The following is a 17391-nucleotide window of genomic DNA, read 5'->3' as shown; positions in this document are numbered from 1 at the left end:
CGAAAAGCCTTTGACTCCACCCTATTGAGAAGAGCTGTATGTGGGGAGCCTCCCCATACATGAGAGTTGTACTCCACACAGGGGCGGATGAAACCCCTGTATAGAGTCAACAATTGTGCAGGGGTAAAGAAAGAACGTAGTCGGCTTAACACACCCAATCTCTTGGAAGCAGATTTTACAAGAGATGTAATATGATCTTTCCAAGATAAGTCCCGAGTAAATGAAACCCCAAGCATGTTCAAGGATGATGCAGGATTAAGCTGAATATTATTAAACATTAGTGGGTACACCTGTGGAAGATTTTGTCGGGTTGATAGGTGTAAGAACTGAGTCTTAGATGCATTAAAAACAACCATATTACTTTTACCCCAGTCAGAGATACGAGCCAAGTCAGACATTAGGTGTGCCATAGCCTCATCCCTTGTTTGTTGAAGTAACTGTTGAGATGGGCGTTGCGGGAACCGAATGGAAAGGTGAAGGGTGGAGTCATCAGCGTATGAGTGGATAGGGTTAGATGTACAGCTTAGAAGATCATTGATGAATAAAAGGAAGAGAGTTGGTAATAGGACAGAGCCCTGAGGAACACCACTGTTGATAGATATAGGAGAAGAACAATGGCTGTCTACAACAGCGGCTATAGAACGACCAGAAAGGAAGCTAGCGATGAAGGCACAGATAGAAGGATAGAAAGCGTAGGAGGGCAGTTTGGAAATCAAAGATTTATGCCAGACTCGATCGAAAGCCTTTGAGATGTCAAGTGCTATGGCAAAGCTTTCGCCAAAGTCCCGAAAGGAGGATGACCAGGAGTCTGAAATGTAGGTGAGAAGATCGCCAGTGGAGCGTCCCTGACGGAACCCGTACTGACGATCGGAAAGAAGGTTGTGATAGGAAAGATGCCTTAAAATTTTTCTATTGAGAATTGACTCGAAAACTTTTGAAATACAGGATGTTAAAGCAATTGGACGATAGTTGGAGGGTTGGGAGTGGTCACCCTTCTTTGGGACTGGCTGAATGAGAGCAAACTTCCAGCAAGAAGGAAAGGTACAAGTTGACAGACAAAGGCGAGTTTGCCTAGGCAGGGTGTAAGCACAGAAGCACAGTTCTTGAGAACAACAGGAGGGACCCCATCGGGCCCATATGCCTTGTTAGTACTGAGGCCAGTGATGGCAGAAAATACATCAGCTGAAGAAATTTTAATGTCAGCCATGAGGAAGTCAGAGAGGGGAAGTGATGGAGGAACAGCACCGGAATCGTCTAAGGTGGAATTGGAGGAGAAAGTCTGTGCGAAGAGATCTGCTTTATTAGTAGAAGAAATAGCTACAGAACCATCAGAGTAGAAAAGAGGAGGGAAGGATGATGAGGTAAAGTTGTTAGAAAGGTTTTTGGCAAGGTGCCAGAAGGAGCGGGAAGAATTCGAGTTGGAGAGTTGAGAGCATTTAGTATGGATGAAATTATTTTTAGCAGAGCGAAGAACAGACTTAGCACAATTCCAGGCAGAAACGTAAGGATGATGTGATTCAGGGGTGGGTTGGCTCCGATACCTTTTGTAGGCCCTCTCCTTGTTGCGGACAGCATTAGAACAAGCGTGATTAAACCAAGGCTTTCTTGCTTTAGTCAAAGGATATGAGAAAGGAATGTATGCTTCCATGCCTGAGAGAATAACCTCCGTAATGCGCAAGGCACACTCAGATGGCTCACGGCCATGGAAGCAATAATCATTCCAGGGAAAATCAAAGAAGTACTGCCTGAGGGCCTCCCAGTCCGCGGCTCCAAAATGCCACAGACGACATTTCCCTGGAGGGTCCACAGGCCGTACCGGAGTGATAGGACAGGTTAAGGTGATAAGGTTGTGATTGGAGGAGCCCAACGGAGAGAAAAGATTAACAGAGTAAGCAGAAGGATTAGTTGTAAGGAAGAGGTCAAGTATGTTGGAGCTCTCTCTCCAAGGCGGTCTGGGATACGGGTAGGGTGCTGTACAAGCTGCTCTAGGTCATTAAGGATAGAAAAGATGTAGGCTTGTTCACCAGGTGGATCAGTGAAAGGAGAGGAGAGCCAAAGGTGGTGGTGAACATTGAAATCTCCTAGAATGGAGATTTCAGAGAAAGGAGAAATGGATAGAATGTGTTCCATCGTAGAAGTAAGATAGTCGAAGAATTTTTGGTAGTCAGTAGAATTTGGGGATAAGTAAACAGCACAGATATATTTAGTCAGAGAATGACAGGAAAGCCGAAGCCAGAGTGTAGAGAATTCAGAAGAATTGAGTTCAGGAACACGAGAGCAAGATAAGTCGTTGCGTATATATACACAACAGCCACCTTTGGCTTTGAAATGGGTATAGAGAAAGTAGGAGGATACAGAAAAGGGTTTGCTGTCAGTTGCCTCAGACAGCTGAGTCTCCGTTAGAAAAAGAAGGTGAGGTTTAGAGAAGGAGAGGTGGTGCTCAACAGAGCGAAAGTTAGAGGAAAGGCCGCGAATGTTGCAGAAATGAAGAAGAAGAGAGTCAGACAGTGGTTCCAGGCACCTCGAGTCGTCACCGGGAGAGGGGCGGATGGTGGGGGCATTTATGGTCCCCCCCCCTGGGGACTCCGAGGCTTGGTGATGAGACGCCATTTTTTTTAAATTTTGGAAAGGGAAGTGTAGTGTGTACTGTGCATGTAGTTTGGTGTAGATAGTTAGAGAAATTTGTACTGGAGAGCATGCTGACCTACTGTCTGTGTAACTGAGACACCGAAAAAGTTCAGCAAAGGGGGATGGTCAGGAACTAGTCCTGAGGGCTGATGAAACGGGAGCTCCAGCACTCCCTGTCATCAGCTTTCCATTCACCTCGGGAGTACTGCCCTGCTCGACTGGTGCTACAGTCATTCTCTCGGTATACACTCCCTCTGTACAGTGACCATCATGTCAACTATCTTATGGCATCTCTATATGAAAAGGCTGTTTAGAATAACTGCATAAAATGCAAATAAATTTGATGTCTGTGCACATGGGCGGATATAATAACGATATCTCTCATAATCTGTTGCTTGGACTTCATGCAGGTATGGGTTCGAATGGCCGTCCAACAACCCCAACATCCTCTCATCACCTAGGAATGATATTTTCAGCCGAGGGGAAAAAAAAAAAAAGCTAGGTACAAATTGGTGGACAAGGCAGTAGTGTGTTGTGCTGGAAACTTCTGACTCTGCACTAATGTGTGATCTGTCACGTCAGTATATTTCTCTCATGAGCCAGCCCTTGATATCACCACCTATCTAAAGCTTGTTATCTGACGCCGCTATACAAGGTGTATTGCTGCATTCTCTGCCAAATAATAACTCCTTTATATCATGCCCTGAGTGAAAGAAAAAAATAATGTGACTACCACTTCGCATTTCATTCTTCCTCCCCTACCTACCCTCCCTCCCCTCTCTCACCCCACCCAGGCACCATCGCTCGTCCACCCACTTACCTTACCTTCTCTCTCTGGCCCCTCCCTCTCAGCCACTTACTCCGCCGTGACTTGCCGCACATAAAGGAGCTGGCCTGAGGCACGTGGTACCGGAGGATTGGTGATTATTTATGGCCACGACTGTATCGGAGAGTGAAGTAGTGAGGTTATTTTAGGGTAGTATGGCTGGACTGAATCGGTGGGCTATATGTCGTATTCTCTTGGGCTTAGGAGGCCTTCAAGCATCTCTTCCTTAACGATGAAGCATGCTCCTTTGTATTTTTGCTGTCTCCAAGCTGTTTTACTAAAGTTAGGAGAGACTTTTCGAACTAGAGAAGTTAGACACAGCTTTAATTCACCCCTTCATATCTAGATCTCCTTCCTGCTTCGTGTAAAAATCGTCTGGTAGTAGCAGGAACAAAGGAGGAAATGCGTCACCAGGCTGAAAGGGTTAATATTATCCTGTATAGTAACTACTGTAAATCTTAGGGATATCGAGACATAGAGCATAAGTAACAATTAAGAAAATATTTTTACCTTGCCATATACAGAAATAGTGCTAAGGAAGAGATACTAGGGAGCTCCTTAGCCAACGAAAATACGGGCCTGTGATTGTGCAGTCAGCGTGGTTTTGCCAGGTGCTGTTCCCAGTCTGGCCAAAGTTTCTCCTTCATGCGGTCCACATAGCTGACCAGGGTGGGCATCTCCTCTGTTGAAATAAAAATGAAAATACTATCAATAAAATATAATGCAGGAAGTGGCTGTTGTTGGTCTATAATGCATAAGTAATTTGGCAAGAAATCACAAGCAGCAAGCCTGCGTTATATGCCAGGGATGTATCACTGAGTACAGTTTTTTTTCCACACAACTGGTACTGTGAACTGGATGAAACTGGCGAAACTGGATAATTACCAACAACGGGCTTTGAATAGACATTTTGTTGATGTTGTTGTTGTTATTGTGCGCTTGTAAAGGAAAGACAGAAAAGAAAAAGGAACGGCAACAAATAGTGAGGGTCTACAGCAAAAATTCACTTGGAAAATTAAGAGTAACGGTACGTGGTTCCTGAGGTGGACGCCATTATTAATAATACGAATGTTTTGCGTAGAGGTGAATTTTGCTATTAAAATGTTACCTGCTGAAACTTGTTTAAAATATACTACTTAATATTCAGTTCAGGGTACTCTATACATTAGCTTATCGGGTAATGTCTATTCTGACAAACTGTCCGCCTTTTATCAGGGATGGCATGGATGACCGTTAAACCTCCACGCATCCTTAACATGAAACGACTGCAGGCTTTCACTCTATCCTAGTACGTCTGTCGACCTTTTCTTACTTCAGAGGAGTGAGAATGGCAAAGTTGGGAGTATGACCGTCGGGTGTCTTGATTTCAGAATATTATGCCAGCTTGTGGAAATGGTGCTGATTGAGACGATGCATTTCCGTGTGTATGTAAACTTCTTCCAATGTAAGGGAGAAGGGTTTGTTACTGTGTAGGGTGAGGAATGTCTGATGGTCTTCATGCTGAAGCCACTGGGATGATGGTGTAGCGCGAGAAGAAAGACTCGCCTTGGGAAGAGGGTTTGTAACTGGGCAAAGAGAGGAATACCTAATGGTCTTCATGTCAGAGCCACCCTTCAAAAGATGCTGAGTCAGGAAACAACAAAGATAAATAGATGTTCTGTGCATAAAAGGGACGGTTTTAGTAGCTGTAGTAGGTAACAAGTGGACCCACACCTGTAATTATGGTGTAGAATGGGGAGCGTCGGTAGTTGTAGACCAGGTTGGCCAGGTGACCGAAAGCCACGCAGTCCACCAGACCTGGTTCCTCTCCCACCAGGTATGGTTTTTTTACCTGGGAATAAAAGAAAAAGAAGAAAGAATACTGCCAACGTCCTTCCTACGTGCTGTTAAAAAGCAATAAAAAGAGACGATGGTGAGGGGTAGGCAGGGTGCAATAAGGACTCCTTGTATCCCTTTACTATCATGCGAGTACTGCTGCAGAGGGACGCCTCTTGTGATGGCACCGATATAACTGGGCGACTCAACTACCTGGTTATACAAACGTCTTTTCAATCCCCAGAAAGGAGGATGGTGGGCTGTAGGACAACTTAAGTAAACCTGCAGTCCATTGGGTTAACATTTCAGATGAACCTAGGGCAACAGCAACAACAACAACAACTATGGAGGTTCAGTAGCTTCTTGCCCTGTAAACAGTGAAAGGGTGTTGGATGTACTGCATACATGTGAAGGGGAGTCGAGCACATTATATAACAATGGCCCCCGCCGGAGAATTATCGGTATTGGACCTCTGGCTACGGAGTACGGTTACTTTTAGAATTTGTTGACTGGTTGTATATTGGCCGTATATGAACCTGGGACAGCATCAATGTGTAGCAGAGGTCTAGCATTGGTAAACTTGACAACCTTGACATTACGACATGTTTGTAGGCGGCAATGACGTGAATGAACGGAGGTGTCAAATATTAGCTGTAATGACCTAGTAGCTGTGTTGCAAGAACATTGGAAATTGATGCTAGACCTCCACGTCACACAGACTCTGTCCCAGGTTCATGTATGGTCAGCTGTACATACTATTGTTCGTTTTGCTACGTGCAGCTAGTCTCTGATAGTAATATACCGTATTTAAGTAGCTATTAACTCCTGATTTAGATATTAAGCTCATACCTTTGCACAGGGTATATAGTAGTTTAACAGTAGTATTGTAATATTGGCTATGGATACACCGGTACATATATGTGAAAAGAAGTAATTAGAAGAAAGGAATGATAGAAGTGACTTTTGGATTGGAATTACTGATTGGATGAACAGAGATTAGTTAATACGATCTTGATATTCTATAAAAAAAATGCAGACATGGCAACAAAGTGTTTCAGAGTGAGAATGAGGGTAATGAGTATTCATATGTGCTATGGAAGTAGGGAGTGAAGCAGCACATTAGTGGGAGAGAAGGAAAAGGTGTGTCTGAGAAAATAAAAGAAATATGTGAAGAAGGGTGACTATGTTCTGGTGAAGGGGTATATCGCTCTTTGCTATAGGGGTAAATGTTTTTTTTTTTTTTTTAATTACAGTGAAGGGGTATATCATTCTCTGCAGTAGGTGTAAGTAAGAGTGATCTTGTACTGCGGTGAAAGGGTAGACCATTATTTGCTATAGATGTAAGTGGTGTATTTCCCTTTATTTTCGGAGATCTCGTAACGTTTCCTCCTCTGCGATTTATTTTAAACAACTCGTCAAGAAGCCTTTGTAATTTAATTATATAAAAGAAAGTAAGGTGTAAGTTGGAAAATAAATCGCTGAGAGAGTGGCCCTAAGAAGTCTACCAACTCAACGAGAATACGAACACAAGGACCGGATTCTAAGTAGTACAGGAGGCTTCGTATCACCTCTTCCCCAGTGATTTAGTTTGCACATTAAACCTTAACATTCTCCTGTGTGCTGTTTACATGTTTTTTTTTTTTTTTTTTTTTTTAATGTCGAGGTGTTATATGCAATATAAGTAATTAAAGAGAGAGGTGTTACAAAATCTCCAAAGACACACCCAACAGGATATCGAGGTGTTACGTGCAGAATAAACCGCAAAGAAAAAGGCGTTACGAAATTAAAAAACGGCGTAGAATGTGATCTTAATTCCTTCAGTCCGATGACGCATTTTCGTTTATTGCTCTTAGCAGAAGGTTTTACACTCAGGCAGTACCTCGGACAGTGAAGAGGCAAAGATATATAACCTCTTGAGTTGGAAAAGTTTGTGTTAAGCTGGAGAAAAGGCTTGTTAAGTAGCAGAAGACAATACTACGTCATTGGACTGAATTAGTTAAGTCACATTTTGATGCACCTGACCTAGACAGAGATGCGAGGGCATTGATGATATTGAAGTGTTAAGAGCAGAATTAATCGTTAAGGAAGAGATGCTACAAAATTTCCAAAGCCAGTTAGAATACGGCCATCGTTGTGAGGCTGACCCAGGTAGAGTGCGATGGCGTTGAGATCCTGCCTGACGAGCTGCTGAACCTGCTTGAAGTCAAGGCGTCCCAGGCCCTGGTGCCAGAGTGCGTTGCTCATCCTCCTGATCCTTAAGACGTTGTGGATCTTGGGTATGTCTGGCTGGCACTCAGGGAATCCTGCGCCGCGGTCTGTAACGTAACGCCACACACGCAAACCCCTGACAAAGCACGATATGGCATTAACACAAAGAAATGTTGGATTACTTTGACTCCCATACACAAAGGTTCTCCTCTATTGCTGTTTACCAACAATGTACAAAGTGTGTCTGTTTCATACTTGGCCATGTCTGTCACTTCCCTCCTTGATGCATCGTATCAAAGCGAATCATCTATGAGCAGAAAATCTTACCAAACCTCTCTCAGCATTATAATATTAACCAGCAGAAAGGGGAAAATTAATGTTACACGAACTTTTGTCCCCAACTGTGATTTGCATTGCCACCCAATTGCGTTTACATTGTTCAGACACTGCAGCATTCTGCTTAATTAAATATGTCTTGAATATAATAATTTTGAAATCAGCTAAAACATTCAACACTATTCAGAGCACTTTAGTCTCACGTCACAGTACCTTAGCACCTCTAGTGAAATTACATAGTTTTTGTGTGCCACCAGCAGACGATTTTATTCAACTTGGAGCAGATCTAGCGTAATACAAAAAAATGGAGGTTACTAGAATATAAAAATACGTAGTCGGATTCAAAGGAAGAAAATCGTTAATGGTGATTTAGTGAGTCATTCCACCCCCTTCGGTCTGTTTCCTTAGTCTAGCCTTCCTCTTCTTAGTCACCTCACTCTAAGGCCCTGTTCACACGAGGCGTCTTTAAACGTGGCGGCTACCGCCAGGTAAACGCGGCGGTAGACGGCACGTTTACCTGGCGGAAATACAGTCAACCATATGAAAACCTCGAACCGCTGAACAAACGCGCGGTAGGAAGGGAGATGTCGGATCGCGCGTTTGGACCAGCGGTTGAGAAAAACGCGCGGTAGCGTGTGTACAGTCCAGTACGCTACCATTTACGTACGCACACTTACACTATGTTCCTTCCATTCTACTCCCCCCCCTATTTCGTTCTTGGTCTCCATCTCCCTTCTCTAATCGTCCCATTACCATGTGTACTCACAGTTTCGTTTCCGGCCCTGTGTCGTTCTTAGTGTACCTTTTTGTTCTGACAGTCCCACTGCTTACGACGTACTGTACTGTACACACACACACACACACACACACACACACACACACACACACACACACACACACACACACACACACACACACACACACACACACACACACACACACACACACACACACACACCTTGTTCTCTCTCCTTCAAATTTCTTCCCGGTGTACCTCTTCCCCGTCCAACCACCCAACCCTCGTACACTTACCCTTTGTCTCCCTCCCTCTTATACTATTCACTGCACACTCACTGTCCCACAATACTGTGTTGGGGTGTACCTCTTCTTTCAGTTACCAACACGGTTCCCCCTATTTTCTTCATCTTCCTCAACTTCGAACCATCCCCTTCCACCCTCACCAAATGAAATGATGATCCAGCATGGTGATGAAGGAGGTGGTGATGGCCCGCTGCTCCTCGCTCAAGTTAAAGGTCAGGTTGAAGCGTTGGATGAGCTTGGCTATGATGACCTTAGAGTCCCCCACCTCCTCACCGTTCAGGGTGATCCACGGCATCTGGCCTTCAGGACCAAACGGTTCTTCGGTATCCACCTGAAAAAGAATAGTGGAAGGGTACAGTGATTACCTGAAAGAGCAGTGGAATGGCTGTTTGTCTGCCTCACGAGACGGTGGAATGGTGTTTATCTACTTGATAAGTAGTGGAATAGTTATTTATCTACCCTAAAAAAAAAAAAAAAAAAAAAAAAAGGTTGTTTAACGGCCTGAAAGAGTAGCGGAAAGTTTGTTTATCAACCTGAAGGAGCAGTGGAATGGTTATTTATCTTCTTGAAAAAAAGCAGTGGAAAGGTGTATTAATTTACTTAAAGAGTAGTCGAAAGGTGAACTGTTTACCTGCAAGAACAGTGAAAAGGTTGATTGTTGTTTGCCATGCCAACAAAGTGAACAGAGTAACCCACACTGCAAAGTTGTGTATCTTGCCTTTAATATGGCTTGCCCTGCCTGTCATATGGCGTGCTTTGTCTGTGATGTGACCTTCCTTACCAGTAATTGGCCTACCCTGCCTATAGGACACGGGCCGAAGACTTTAGGACCAGAATATCTGAGTGATATTACCGAGGAACAAAAGATTTACCAGCGTGAGGACGTCATACTTGCAAAATATATAGATTGACAGATATTTAGAAAGATGAACAGCTTATTGACCACAGCAAAAGCAAAACACAGACGCACCTGTACCGTAAGGCATAGAAGTGCTACAGAAAAAGGCAAAGATCCAAGGGAGAGACGATTCTAGTCAAGCTTAATAATGAGACCGTCTTGAGGATGATTTTATAAATCAGATATAGCTCACTTAGACGTAGATAAGGCTAAGCAAGTACCACCCTATAATAGTACCAACTCATGCACAACACTGTATCACAAAACAGACAGTCTTTTTTAACAACATCAGCAAAGACTACGCAGCGACCCGGTTGAAGTGGCCGTCTTCCAGCAATCCACAAGGTTAACATCCTTATGAGCCCAAGGCTGGACTAATAATAACAGCAGCTGGAAAGCGAGGGACAAAAAGCAAAATTTTACGGACAATCTTCGTAACTGATTCTGGCGAAGAAAAAAAGTTATTTTAGGTCGAATTCAGCTTGAATGTATGTTTTTCTTGCAAGTAAGTATCTGCTTACAAGTGCACCTACAGAATAACACATACAATATGCAGAAATAGCAAAATTTTCTGTGGACGGACCCGATAGCCGATTTTGATGAAGCGTAAAAATTATTCTGAAGTGAGCTAACTTAAATAGGTAAATACACGGTACAGCTTATCATCCAAAATAAGAATTTCTTCATTAAGGGCATAATTATGCAGGAAAACAGTTCATAAAGTAAGTAATAGAAAGCAAAATTTCCACGACAGACCTTGTAGTTGATTTTGGCGAAGCGCAGGAATGTTTCCAGTTTGAGGACAAAGGGTGACATGCTGGGTGCGAATCGGCTCCTGGACGGTATATGCAGCACCACCACATCCTTGCCCACAGCTGCCCACCGCCTCCTGCACAGTGAAAGAGCCCATATTCTAGGGGGCTTCGTCGTACCTCGTCCTTAGCGATTGATTTTGCATAATACACCTAAATTAATCATTGCACTTGAAATTAGAGCCCGTATTTTAGGTGGCATGGGACTTCGTTGCACCGCTTCCTTATTGATTTATTTTAAACATTATACTCGTACCATAGTATCCTCTTGTATGTTAGTGATGCAAACAATGTCGATATTAAAACAGTGTAGCGAAATAACACACACGTCAATGATAACCCTTATTGTGCAAAATAAATCTCCAAGAAAAAGGTGCTACAAAGCCTCCTGTGCACTTGGAATACGAACCTTGAACCTGCAGCATCTTCCTCATGGGTGTAGTCTGCGGAATAAATTGCTAAGAAAGGGGTGTTAGGAAGTTTCCACAACTATTTAGAATACGATTATGGTTCTGGGTAAGGGGGAGGATGGTGCCGCCCTTTAAGTACGCCACTGTTATGCAGGGTGGTTCGTAAATAGCGCTCCACTAGAAACACACCTGGCTGTATGGTACGTGTTGTGGGAACGGCGCAATCTTCTGGTGTGGGCGTGGGTTTGGCGGTGAAGGTAGGAAATGATTAAATGATGCAGGAGAGACAATAATAACGCTAACCGAGCAGTTCCCACAACAAACGAGATCTCATCAGGTGGAGGAGCGTTATACTCGTTAATGGGCTACCCGTTATGACTACACCAAAATTTGTGAGAAGGGAATAGTAGTGATTCACCACTTCACTTCCATGGACATTCCTGTGTAGAATAATACTGACAGCAGTTAGGAAAGGCATCATCGTGCTGAAGTGGGTAATGGAAACTTATGACTGTACGCTTACTTTATTTTAGTGATTTTCTTTATCTTTTCACCCCAGTGACGAATTTTTTTGTCTTATTCGTCTTAATTCCAAGTAATGTCATTCAGGTTCAGACAGACTTCCTGAACTATTGACAGATTCCATTAACCCTTACGCACCAACAGATCTTCCCTTGAGTCAGCTTGTTCGAAGATGGCAAAAAGAAAAGAAAAAATGCGCACACCGGAATTGATTTACTTTCATTCTAATTACATGACATAAATTCCGACTGACCTTCGTTTACTCTTGCTGATGAAGTTCAAGAGAAGAGTGGCCGAAATGATACTGACGATACTCGAGACAAATATCAGCACAGGAAGCCCTACCCATACCCCACCTTCCTCCATCTCCGACTCGCTTATCTCTCGCCACTCTCTCCAGTGACGGGTGTTGGGTGGGAGGGGTACTGCGGGGGAGGAAGTTGTATTAAGGTTTACAGAAACGTCACACACACACACACACACACACACACACACACACACACACACACACACACACACACACACACACACACACACACACACACACACACACACACACACACACACACACACAGCGCCAGAAACTGTATAATGTACGGGGATATAAAGATGTAAAGAAGTCCAGTTTTTCGATTGCCTATTGAAACCAGCTACCGGGTGAACCTGTGTGTGCAGTAATAATAATGATGATAATAATAATAATAATAATAATAATAATAATAATAATAATAATAACTGGAACACCGTAAAAATGTCCAAGGAAAATTTTGATTAAGGAAAACCTCCCAAGGCCATTGCCTAGAAGCCGAGCCATAAAAAGGCCTTGAGGCCAAGGTCACTGGTCTTGTGCATGTTATCTTAGGTCACCACAATCTATAAGTCCACCAAATTTGGTGGCTCTACCTTTAATCCTTCATTAAAAATTAGTTAACATCCATAACATCCGGAAAAGTCCCAATTTCCTCCCCTGGGCGATCTCAGAGAATAATTAACCGAATGAAACAATACTCCTTTCCTCGTTACGTCCGCCTCAAGGGTATATTACAGTACACCTTCAGCTTCCTAGCTTGAACAGGTCTTGAGATAGTGTGGCTGGCTCATTTTTCTGTGTTCCGGATAATACCCGGAGACCCGTTTGACGGATGACCACCATATTCGACCAAAAGAGGAGAACCGCTATCCGACTAAGTTGGCCAAGTTTGAAGACTCTAGGCCAAATAGCCCTTGAAATATCGCAATTTTGAAATAACTCATAATAATAATTATAATCGATTTACAAAAACAAGAAAATTTCCCACAGGAATGTGGGAAGTTTTAGTAACAACAACAACGACAATAATAATAATATACATATATACAGTATATATATCATCATCATCAGCCGTTTGAGTATCCATTGCAGGACCGGCCTATCCCGACCTAAGTCTGGACGATACAGCCAATCTCTACCAAGTGGCTTAGGCTGTCTGGTAGAGATTGTCTATAGGGTGAGAAGTGCTTGTAAGTGTAATTGTAGTGTTGGAGTGGCTTTGGATGTGTGTGTAGTCTGTGAACCAAGTGTAATCGGCCCGCGCAAGCCGACTGGGTGCAAGCATACTTTATAGTAAGCGACACTGGTTCAACCACAGCACCCCTTATGTCCGCCAATGCAGTACGTGGCCGGGTGAACACTCCCAAAGTTTATACCCTGGCGGGGCGCGAACCCTGGCTCACCCGTGTACAAAACGCACACTCTACCACTGAGGCTCCATATATATATATATATATATATATATATATATATATATATATATATATATATATATATATATATATAGTATTTACCATATATCAGCTCGATCCCTTGTCAGTTCCCTGGCCTCATCAGCTTCCATACATACAGTCATATTCATAAATAATCACTTATCCTCTGGTACCCTGTGCCTTAGGCTGGCTCCTTTATGCGTGGCAAGTCATGGTAGAGTGAGAGGGGCTGAGGAGGGGCTTGAGAGAGAGGGAAAGGATGGGTTGGGGGACGAGTGATGGTTCGGGGATGGAGTGAGGAAAGGGAGAAGGGTAGGTTAGGGAGGGAGCATTCGAAGCGATGGTCACATTATTTGTCTTTTTTTTTTTTTTTTTTCATTCAGGGCATGATATAAAGGAGTTAATATTCGGTAGAGAATGCTGTATTTCACCTTGTATAGCGGCGTCAGATCATAAATTAGATTGGCGGTGATATCAAGGGCTGGCTTGTGAGAGAAATATACTGACGTGACAGATCAGATATTAGTGTGGAGCCAGATATTTGAGTTTATCTGTGTATTTTGACTTCGGACGCCGAATGGAATCTGGTTGGCTTTGATTTGTGTAAGAAACGTCTTCTACCCTTACATGTAATTAATTTTTGGAACTATCATATGCAACCTTTGACATTGCTCTGTCCACAACTAATATTATCATCATCTAGGTATACACTCTGTGTCCACAGCTAATATTATCATCTTCTAGGTATACACTCTGTGTCCACAGCTAATATTATCATCTTCTAGGTGTACACTCTGTGTCCACAGCTAATATTATCATCTAGGTATACACTATACAGTCAATATCATGTCAGCTATTTTATGGCATCTCTATATGACAAAGCTATTGAAAACAATTTTGCATAAAAGGTAAATATATTTGATGTCTGTGCACATGGGTGGATATAGTAACTATATCTCTCATAATCTCTTAGCAGGAAAATTAAAATCTCACCCAAACTCACAAAATATGTCAGTGTTTACCGACATCAGTCAAGCCAAAGCAACCAGGAAAGCCTTTGTAATCAGTCCAGTGGCCTCCTGCCCCACCTTTTGCTGTCTTCGCGGCACCGAGGAAACAGTGTTGTTAATGGTTTTCTGGCTTCGTCTGAACAGCTCCCACTCGTCCTTGGTGTGCTAGAGGCGCGCCCGTGTCCTCTCCTTGGTACTCAAGCATAGACATTCTGGGTCCACACAGTCTCGAAGGTTCTGCATTAATGTTTGATCCGTCACGTCAGTATATATTTCTCAGTCAGCCCTTGATATCACCACCAATCTAATGCTTGTTATCTGACGCCGCTATACAAGGTGTAATGCAGCATTATCTACCAAATATTAACTCCCCTATATCATGCCCTGAATGAAATAAAATAGACAAATAATGAGACCACCACTTCGCATTTCATTTTCCCTTCCATACCTACCCTCCCGCCTCTCCATCACTCCACCCCCGCACCATCACTCGTCCCCCCACCCACCATCCCTTCTCTCTCTGGTCCCTCCCTCTCAGCCTCTCTTATTCCGGTGTGACTTGCCGCGCTTTAATGAGCCGGCATGAGGAAAGGGGTACCGGAGAATGGGAGATTATTCATGACCACGACCGTACATAATGCCATACTCATATTCCTGGAGGCTTACGGTGCGGGTAATTAATATCAGGGAGGAATTTCATATCGTCACTTAAGTTTATATAGGCAAAACAGTATTAAAAAAAAAAAAAACGGGAATGAAATTGTCCCTGAGAGAGAGAGAGAGAGAGAGAGAGAGAGAGAGAGAGAGAGAGAGAGAGATGGATGACTGTTGGGCGTGAACCTGTCCTGTTCATGGCACCATTCTGTTCTCGTCCTGCATCACAGGTAAACTTGAATACGTTAAGCTTATTCATTTCTGATACCAAAGCACATTTTTATATATAGTTATGCTACACATAATCTGTGTAACACATTGGTACTTATCCTATATACATTGCAGAATATCTGTTTTAATGTTAATATAATGGTAACCCTGTAGTATACTGTATACAGTACATACGACTATAAACAGAAGGCATGAGACTACAAACTGTCCATGATTAACCTTCATATATATATATATATATATATATATATATATATATATATATATATATATATATATATTGTGCGGGATACTCCATACCCTCATTCGGCCCAAAATTTAATCATTTATTGGCTCATGGCCCGCCCTTTCACAAAATTTCATCAAAATCTGTTCATAAGTTTTTGAGTAATCCTGTTAACACAGACAGACAGACAGACTGACTAACAAACAAACGCGGAGAGAGAGAGAGAGAGAGAGAGAGAGAGAGAGAGAGAGAGAGAGACAGCAATGGTTCTAAATTTTTATAGCTTTGTCACTCACATAGGCGCAATATGAGTCATATATGTCTGGGTAACCTACATTAGGGAACAAAGGTTCTCCCAGTATTCCACTGCTTCAGTTTTACTTATGGCATGTCCGTCACCCTCTGCGTCATGTCAGAGTGTCATTTATGATCAAATATATATACCTGTACTAATCCTCTCTAAACTTATTAGTTTGAACCAGGACAGGAAATGAGCATTAGAAGAGATGAAATGTTTAAGAACATTTTGTCCTCGACTGTACTGTTTACATGCACAATGCTGTCTAGTGTAGTAGCGACCACTACATGAAGAGCGTATTTGTCTTATCTGGACATTACACTCATTAAGGAAAAATTCACAAAATTATCTCAAATATTTGTGGAAGAGATTAACACTATCAGGGGTGATTGAGTAAACGTCGGTAATTTGATACTGAACCCACCTGTCCTGTTCCTGTTCCCACGAGTTGACGTCACCACCCCTGCCACCACACGTACACATCATTACTTATCAACCGCCCGGTGTGGCACGAATTTCCTGCCAGACTTCAAGAGAGAGAGGGGGGGGGGAGATGACTGTTGGTCCTGAACTTGTCTTAGTTGTGCCATCGTTCTGTCTTCGTTCTGCATCACATGTAAACTTGAAAGATTTTTGTTTGTTTGTTTCCCTCTCTTTACAGCATTACATCGTATATTGGGAGAATACCAGTTATTACTGATCATAATCATACCTCGTTATCATATTATATAGTCACATTAAACAGTGACTTTGATCACACTCATGAGTCTCAGGTACAAAGATAAGAAACATTGTGCTAGTATGTGCCCACGAGAGAGAGAGAGAGAGAGAGAGAGAGAGAGAGAGTGTAAACGTCTCTGAATTTAACCCCTTGAGCGCTAGATTCCTTCCTCATTATAGTTGCGGCGCGCGTCTGAGGTTGTTATTATCGTGCCCTGGCAACCTATCATTCAAAAGTGCGTCTGATTTCGTATATGAGACGCATGTGATTCGTGTATAATATGTTCGTGTAAAATAATATTCGTGCATAATATTTTCGTGCCTAATAATAATATTATGATTCGTGTATAATATGATACGAAATGGGACGCACTTTTTAATGGAAAGTTGCCTGGGTACGATAATGACAACCTCAGAGTCGTGCGCCGCGACCATAGCTATATGTGCTAAGCAGCTAAGGTAACCAGAATAAAAATATCCAAGCGCGTTCCCTGGCCGTATACCTGCGCCGTGTCAGCTGGAATAACTGGATGGATGGGCAAGGTGGGAGGGTAGGCGAGGCAGGTGAGATGGGTGGGTGGGTGCAGAGTGGGTTGGCATGTGGGTGGGTGGGTTGGTGGGTGGATAGGAGGCTTGGTGGAAGAATGGCTAAATAAAACCCTCAATGGCGTACCGAGGGGGGGGGGAGGCCATGTGGCCATGGTCCCCCTCTTTAGCAATATATATATATATATATATATATATATATATATATATATATATATATATATATATAAAATTTGTTAATAATTTATTACAGCTATAAAGTTGTTTGATCGAAATGTGAGCGTTTGAATTAAAGTAGTATAAGGTTATTGGAGAGGCTGAATCATAACTCAGTGGCACAGAGTACTTAAAAATGACTTTAGAATATGCTGTATTTATGTCGTATACCCATTCCACAGGGCCTCATAATGATCATAAAATTGGCCCAAATGCCTCCCAGAACCCCCCATCTGTACGGGCTTGCTGCA

The 17391-nt window shown here is 42.8% G+C and overlaps 1 protein-coding gene across 1 annotated transcript; it reads right to left on the bottom strand.

Annotated features, from left to right (window-relative positions):
• Positions 1-4047: 4047 nt before the first annotated feature.
• LOC145413652 (failed axon connections-like) lies at positions 4048-16141 on the bottom strand. Its single transcript, XM_080283309.1, has 6 exons — positions 16083-16141; positions 10509-10641; positions 8995-9185; positions 7411-7613; positions 5168-5281; positions 4048-4136 (listed from the first exon to the last, which is right to left on the bottom strand). Exons 1-6 carry the CDS (start codon positions 16139-16141, stop codon positions 4048-4050), a joined length of 789 nt encoding a protein of 262 aa, XP_080139435.1.
• Between the last annotated feature and the right edge of the window lie 1250 nt (positions 16142-17391).

This window comes from Coenobita brevimanus, chromosome 97 (genome assembly GCF_032717465.1).
Source record: "Coenobita brevimanus isolate Jiangsu-jjx chromosome 97, ASM3271746v2, whole genome shotgun sequence".
Classification (NCBI taxonomy): domain Eukaryota; kingdom Metazoa; phylum Arthropoda; class Malacostraca; order Decapoda; family Coenobitidae; genus Coenobita; species Coenobita brevimanus.
Note: the sequence above shows the minus strand (reverse complement) of the source record. Positions and strands in the feature narration are given on the sequence as shown.

What these genes read in the sequence shown, in the direction of transcription:
- LOC145413652 (XM_080283309.1), bottom strand. Translation starts at nt 16,141, where the DNA reads ATGTGTACGTGTGGTGGCAGGGGTGGTGACGTCAACTCGTGGGAACAG. An exon ending in TGGGAACAGGAACAGGACAG is followed by an intron (nt 10,642 to 16,082) that starts GTGGGTTCAGTA and finishes TTCACTGTGCAG; the next exon opens with GAGGCGGTGGGCAGCTGTGG. An exon ending in CATCGCACTCTACCTGGGTC is followed by an intron (nt 5,282 to 7,410) that starts AGCCTCACAACG and finishes ATTCCCAGGTAA; the next exon opens with AAAAACCATACCTGGTGGGA.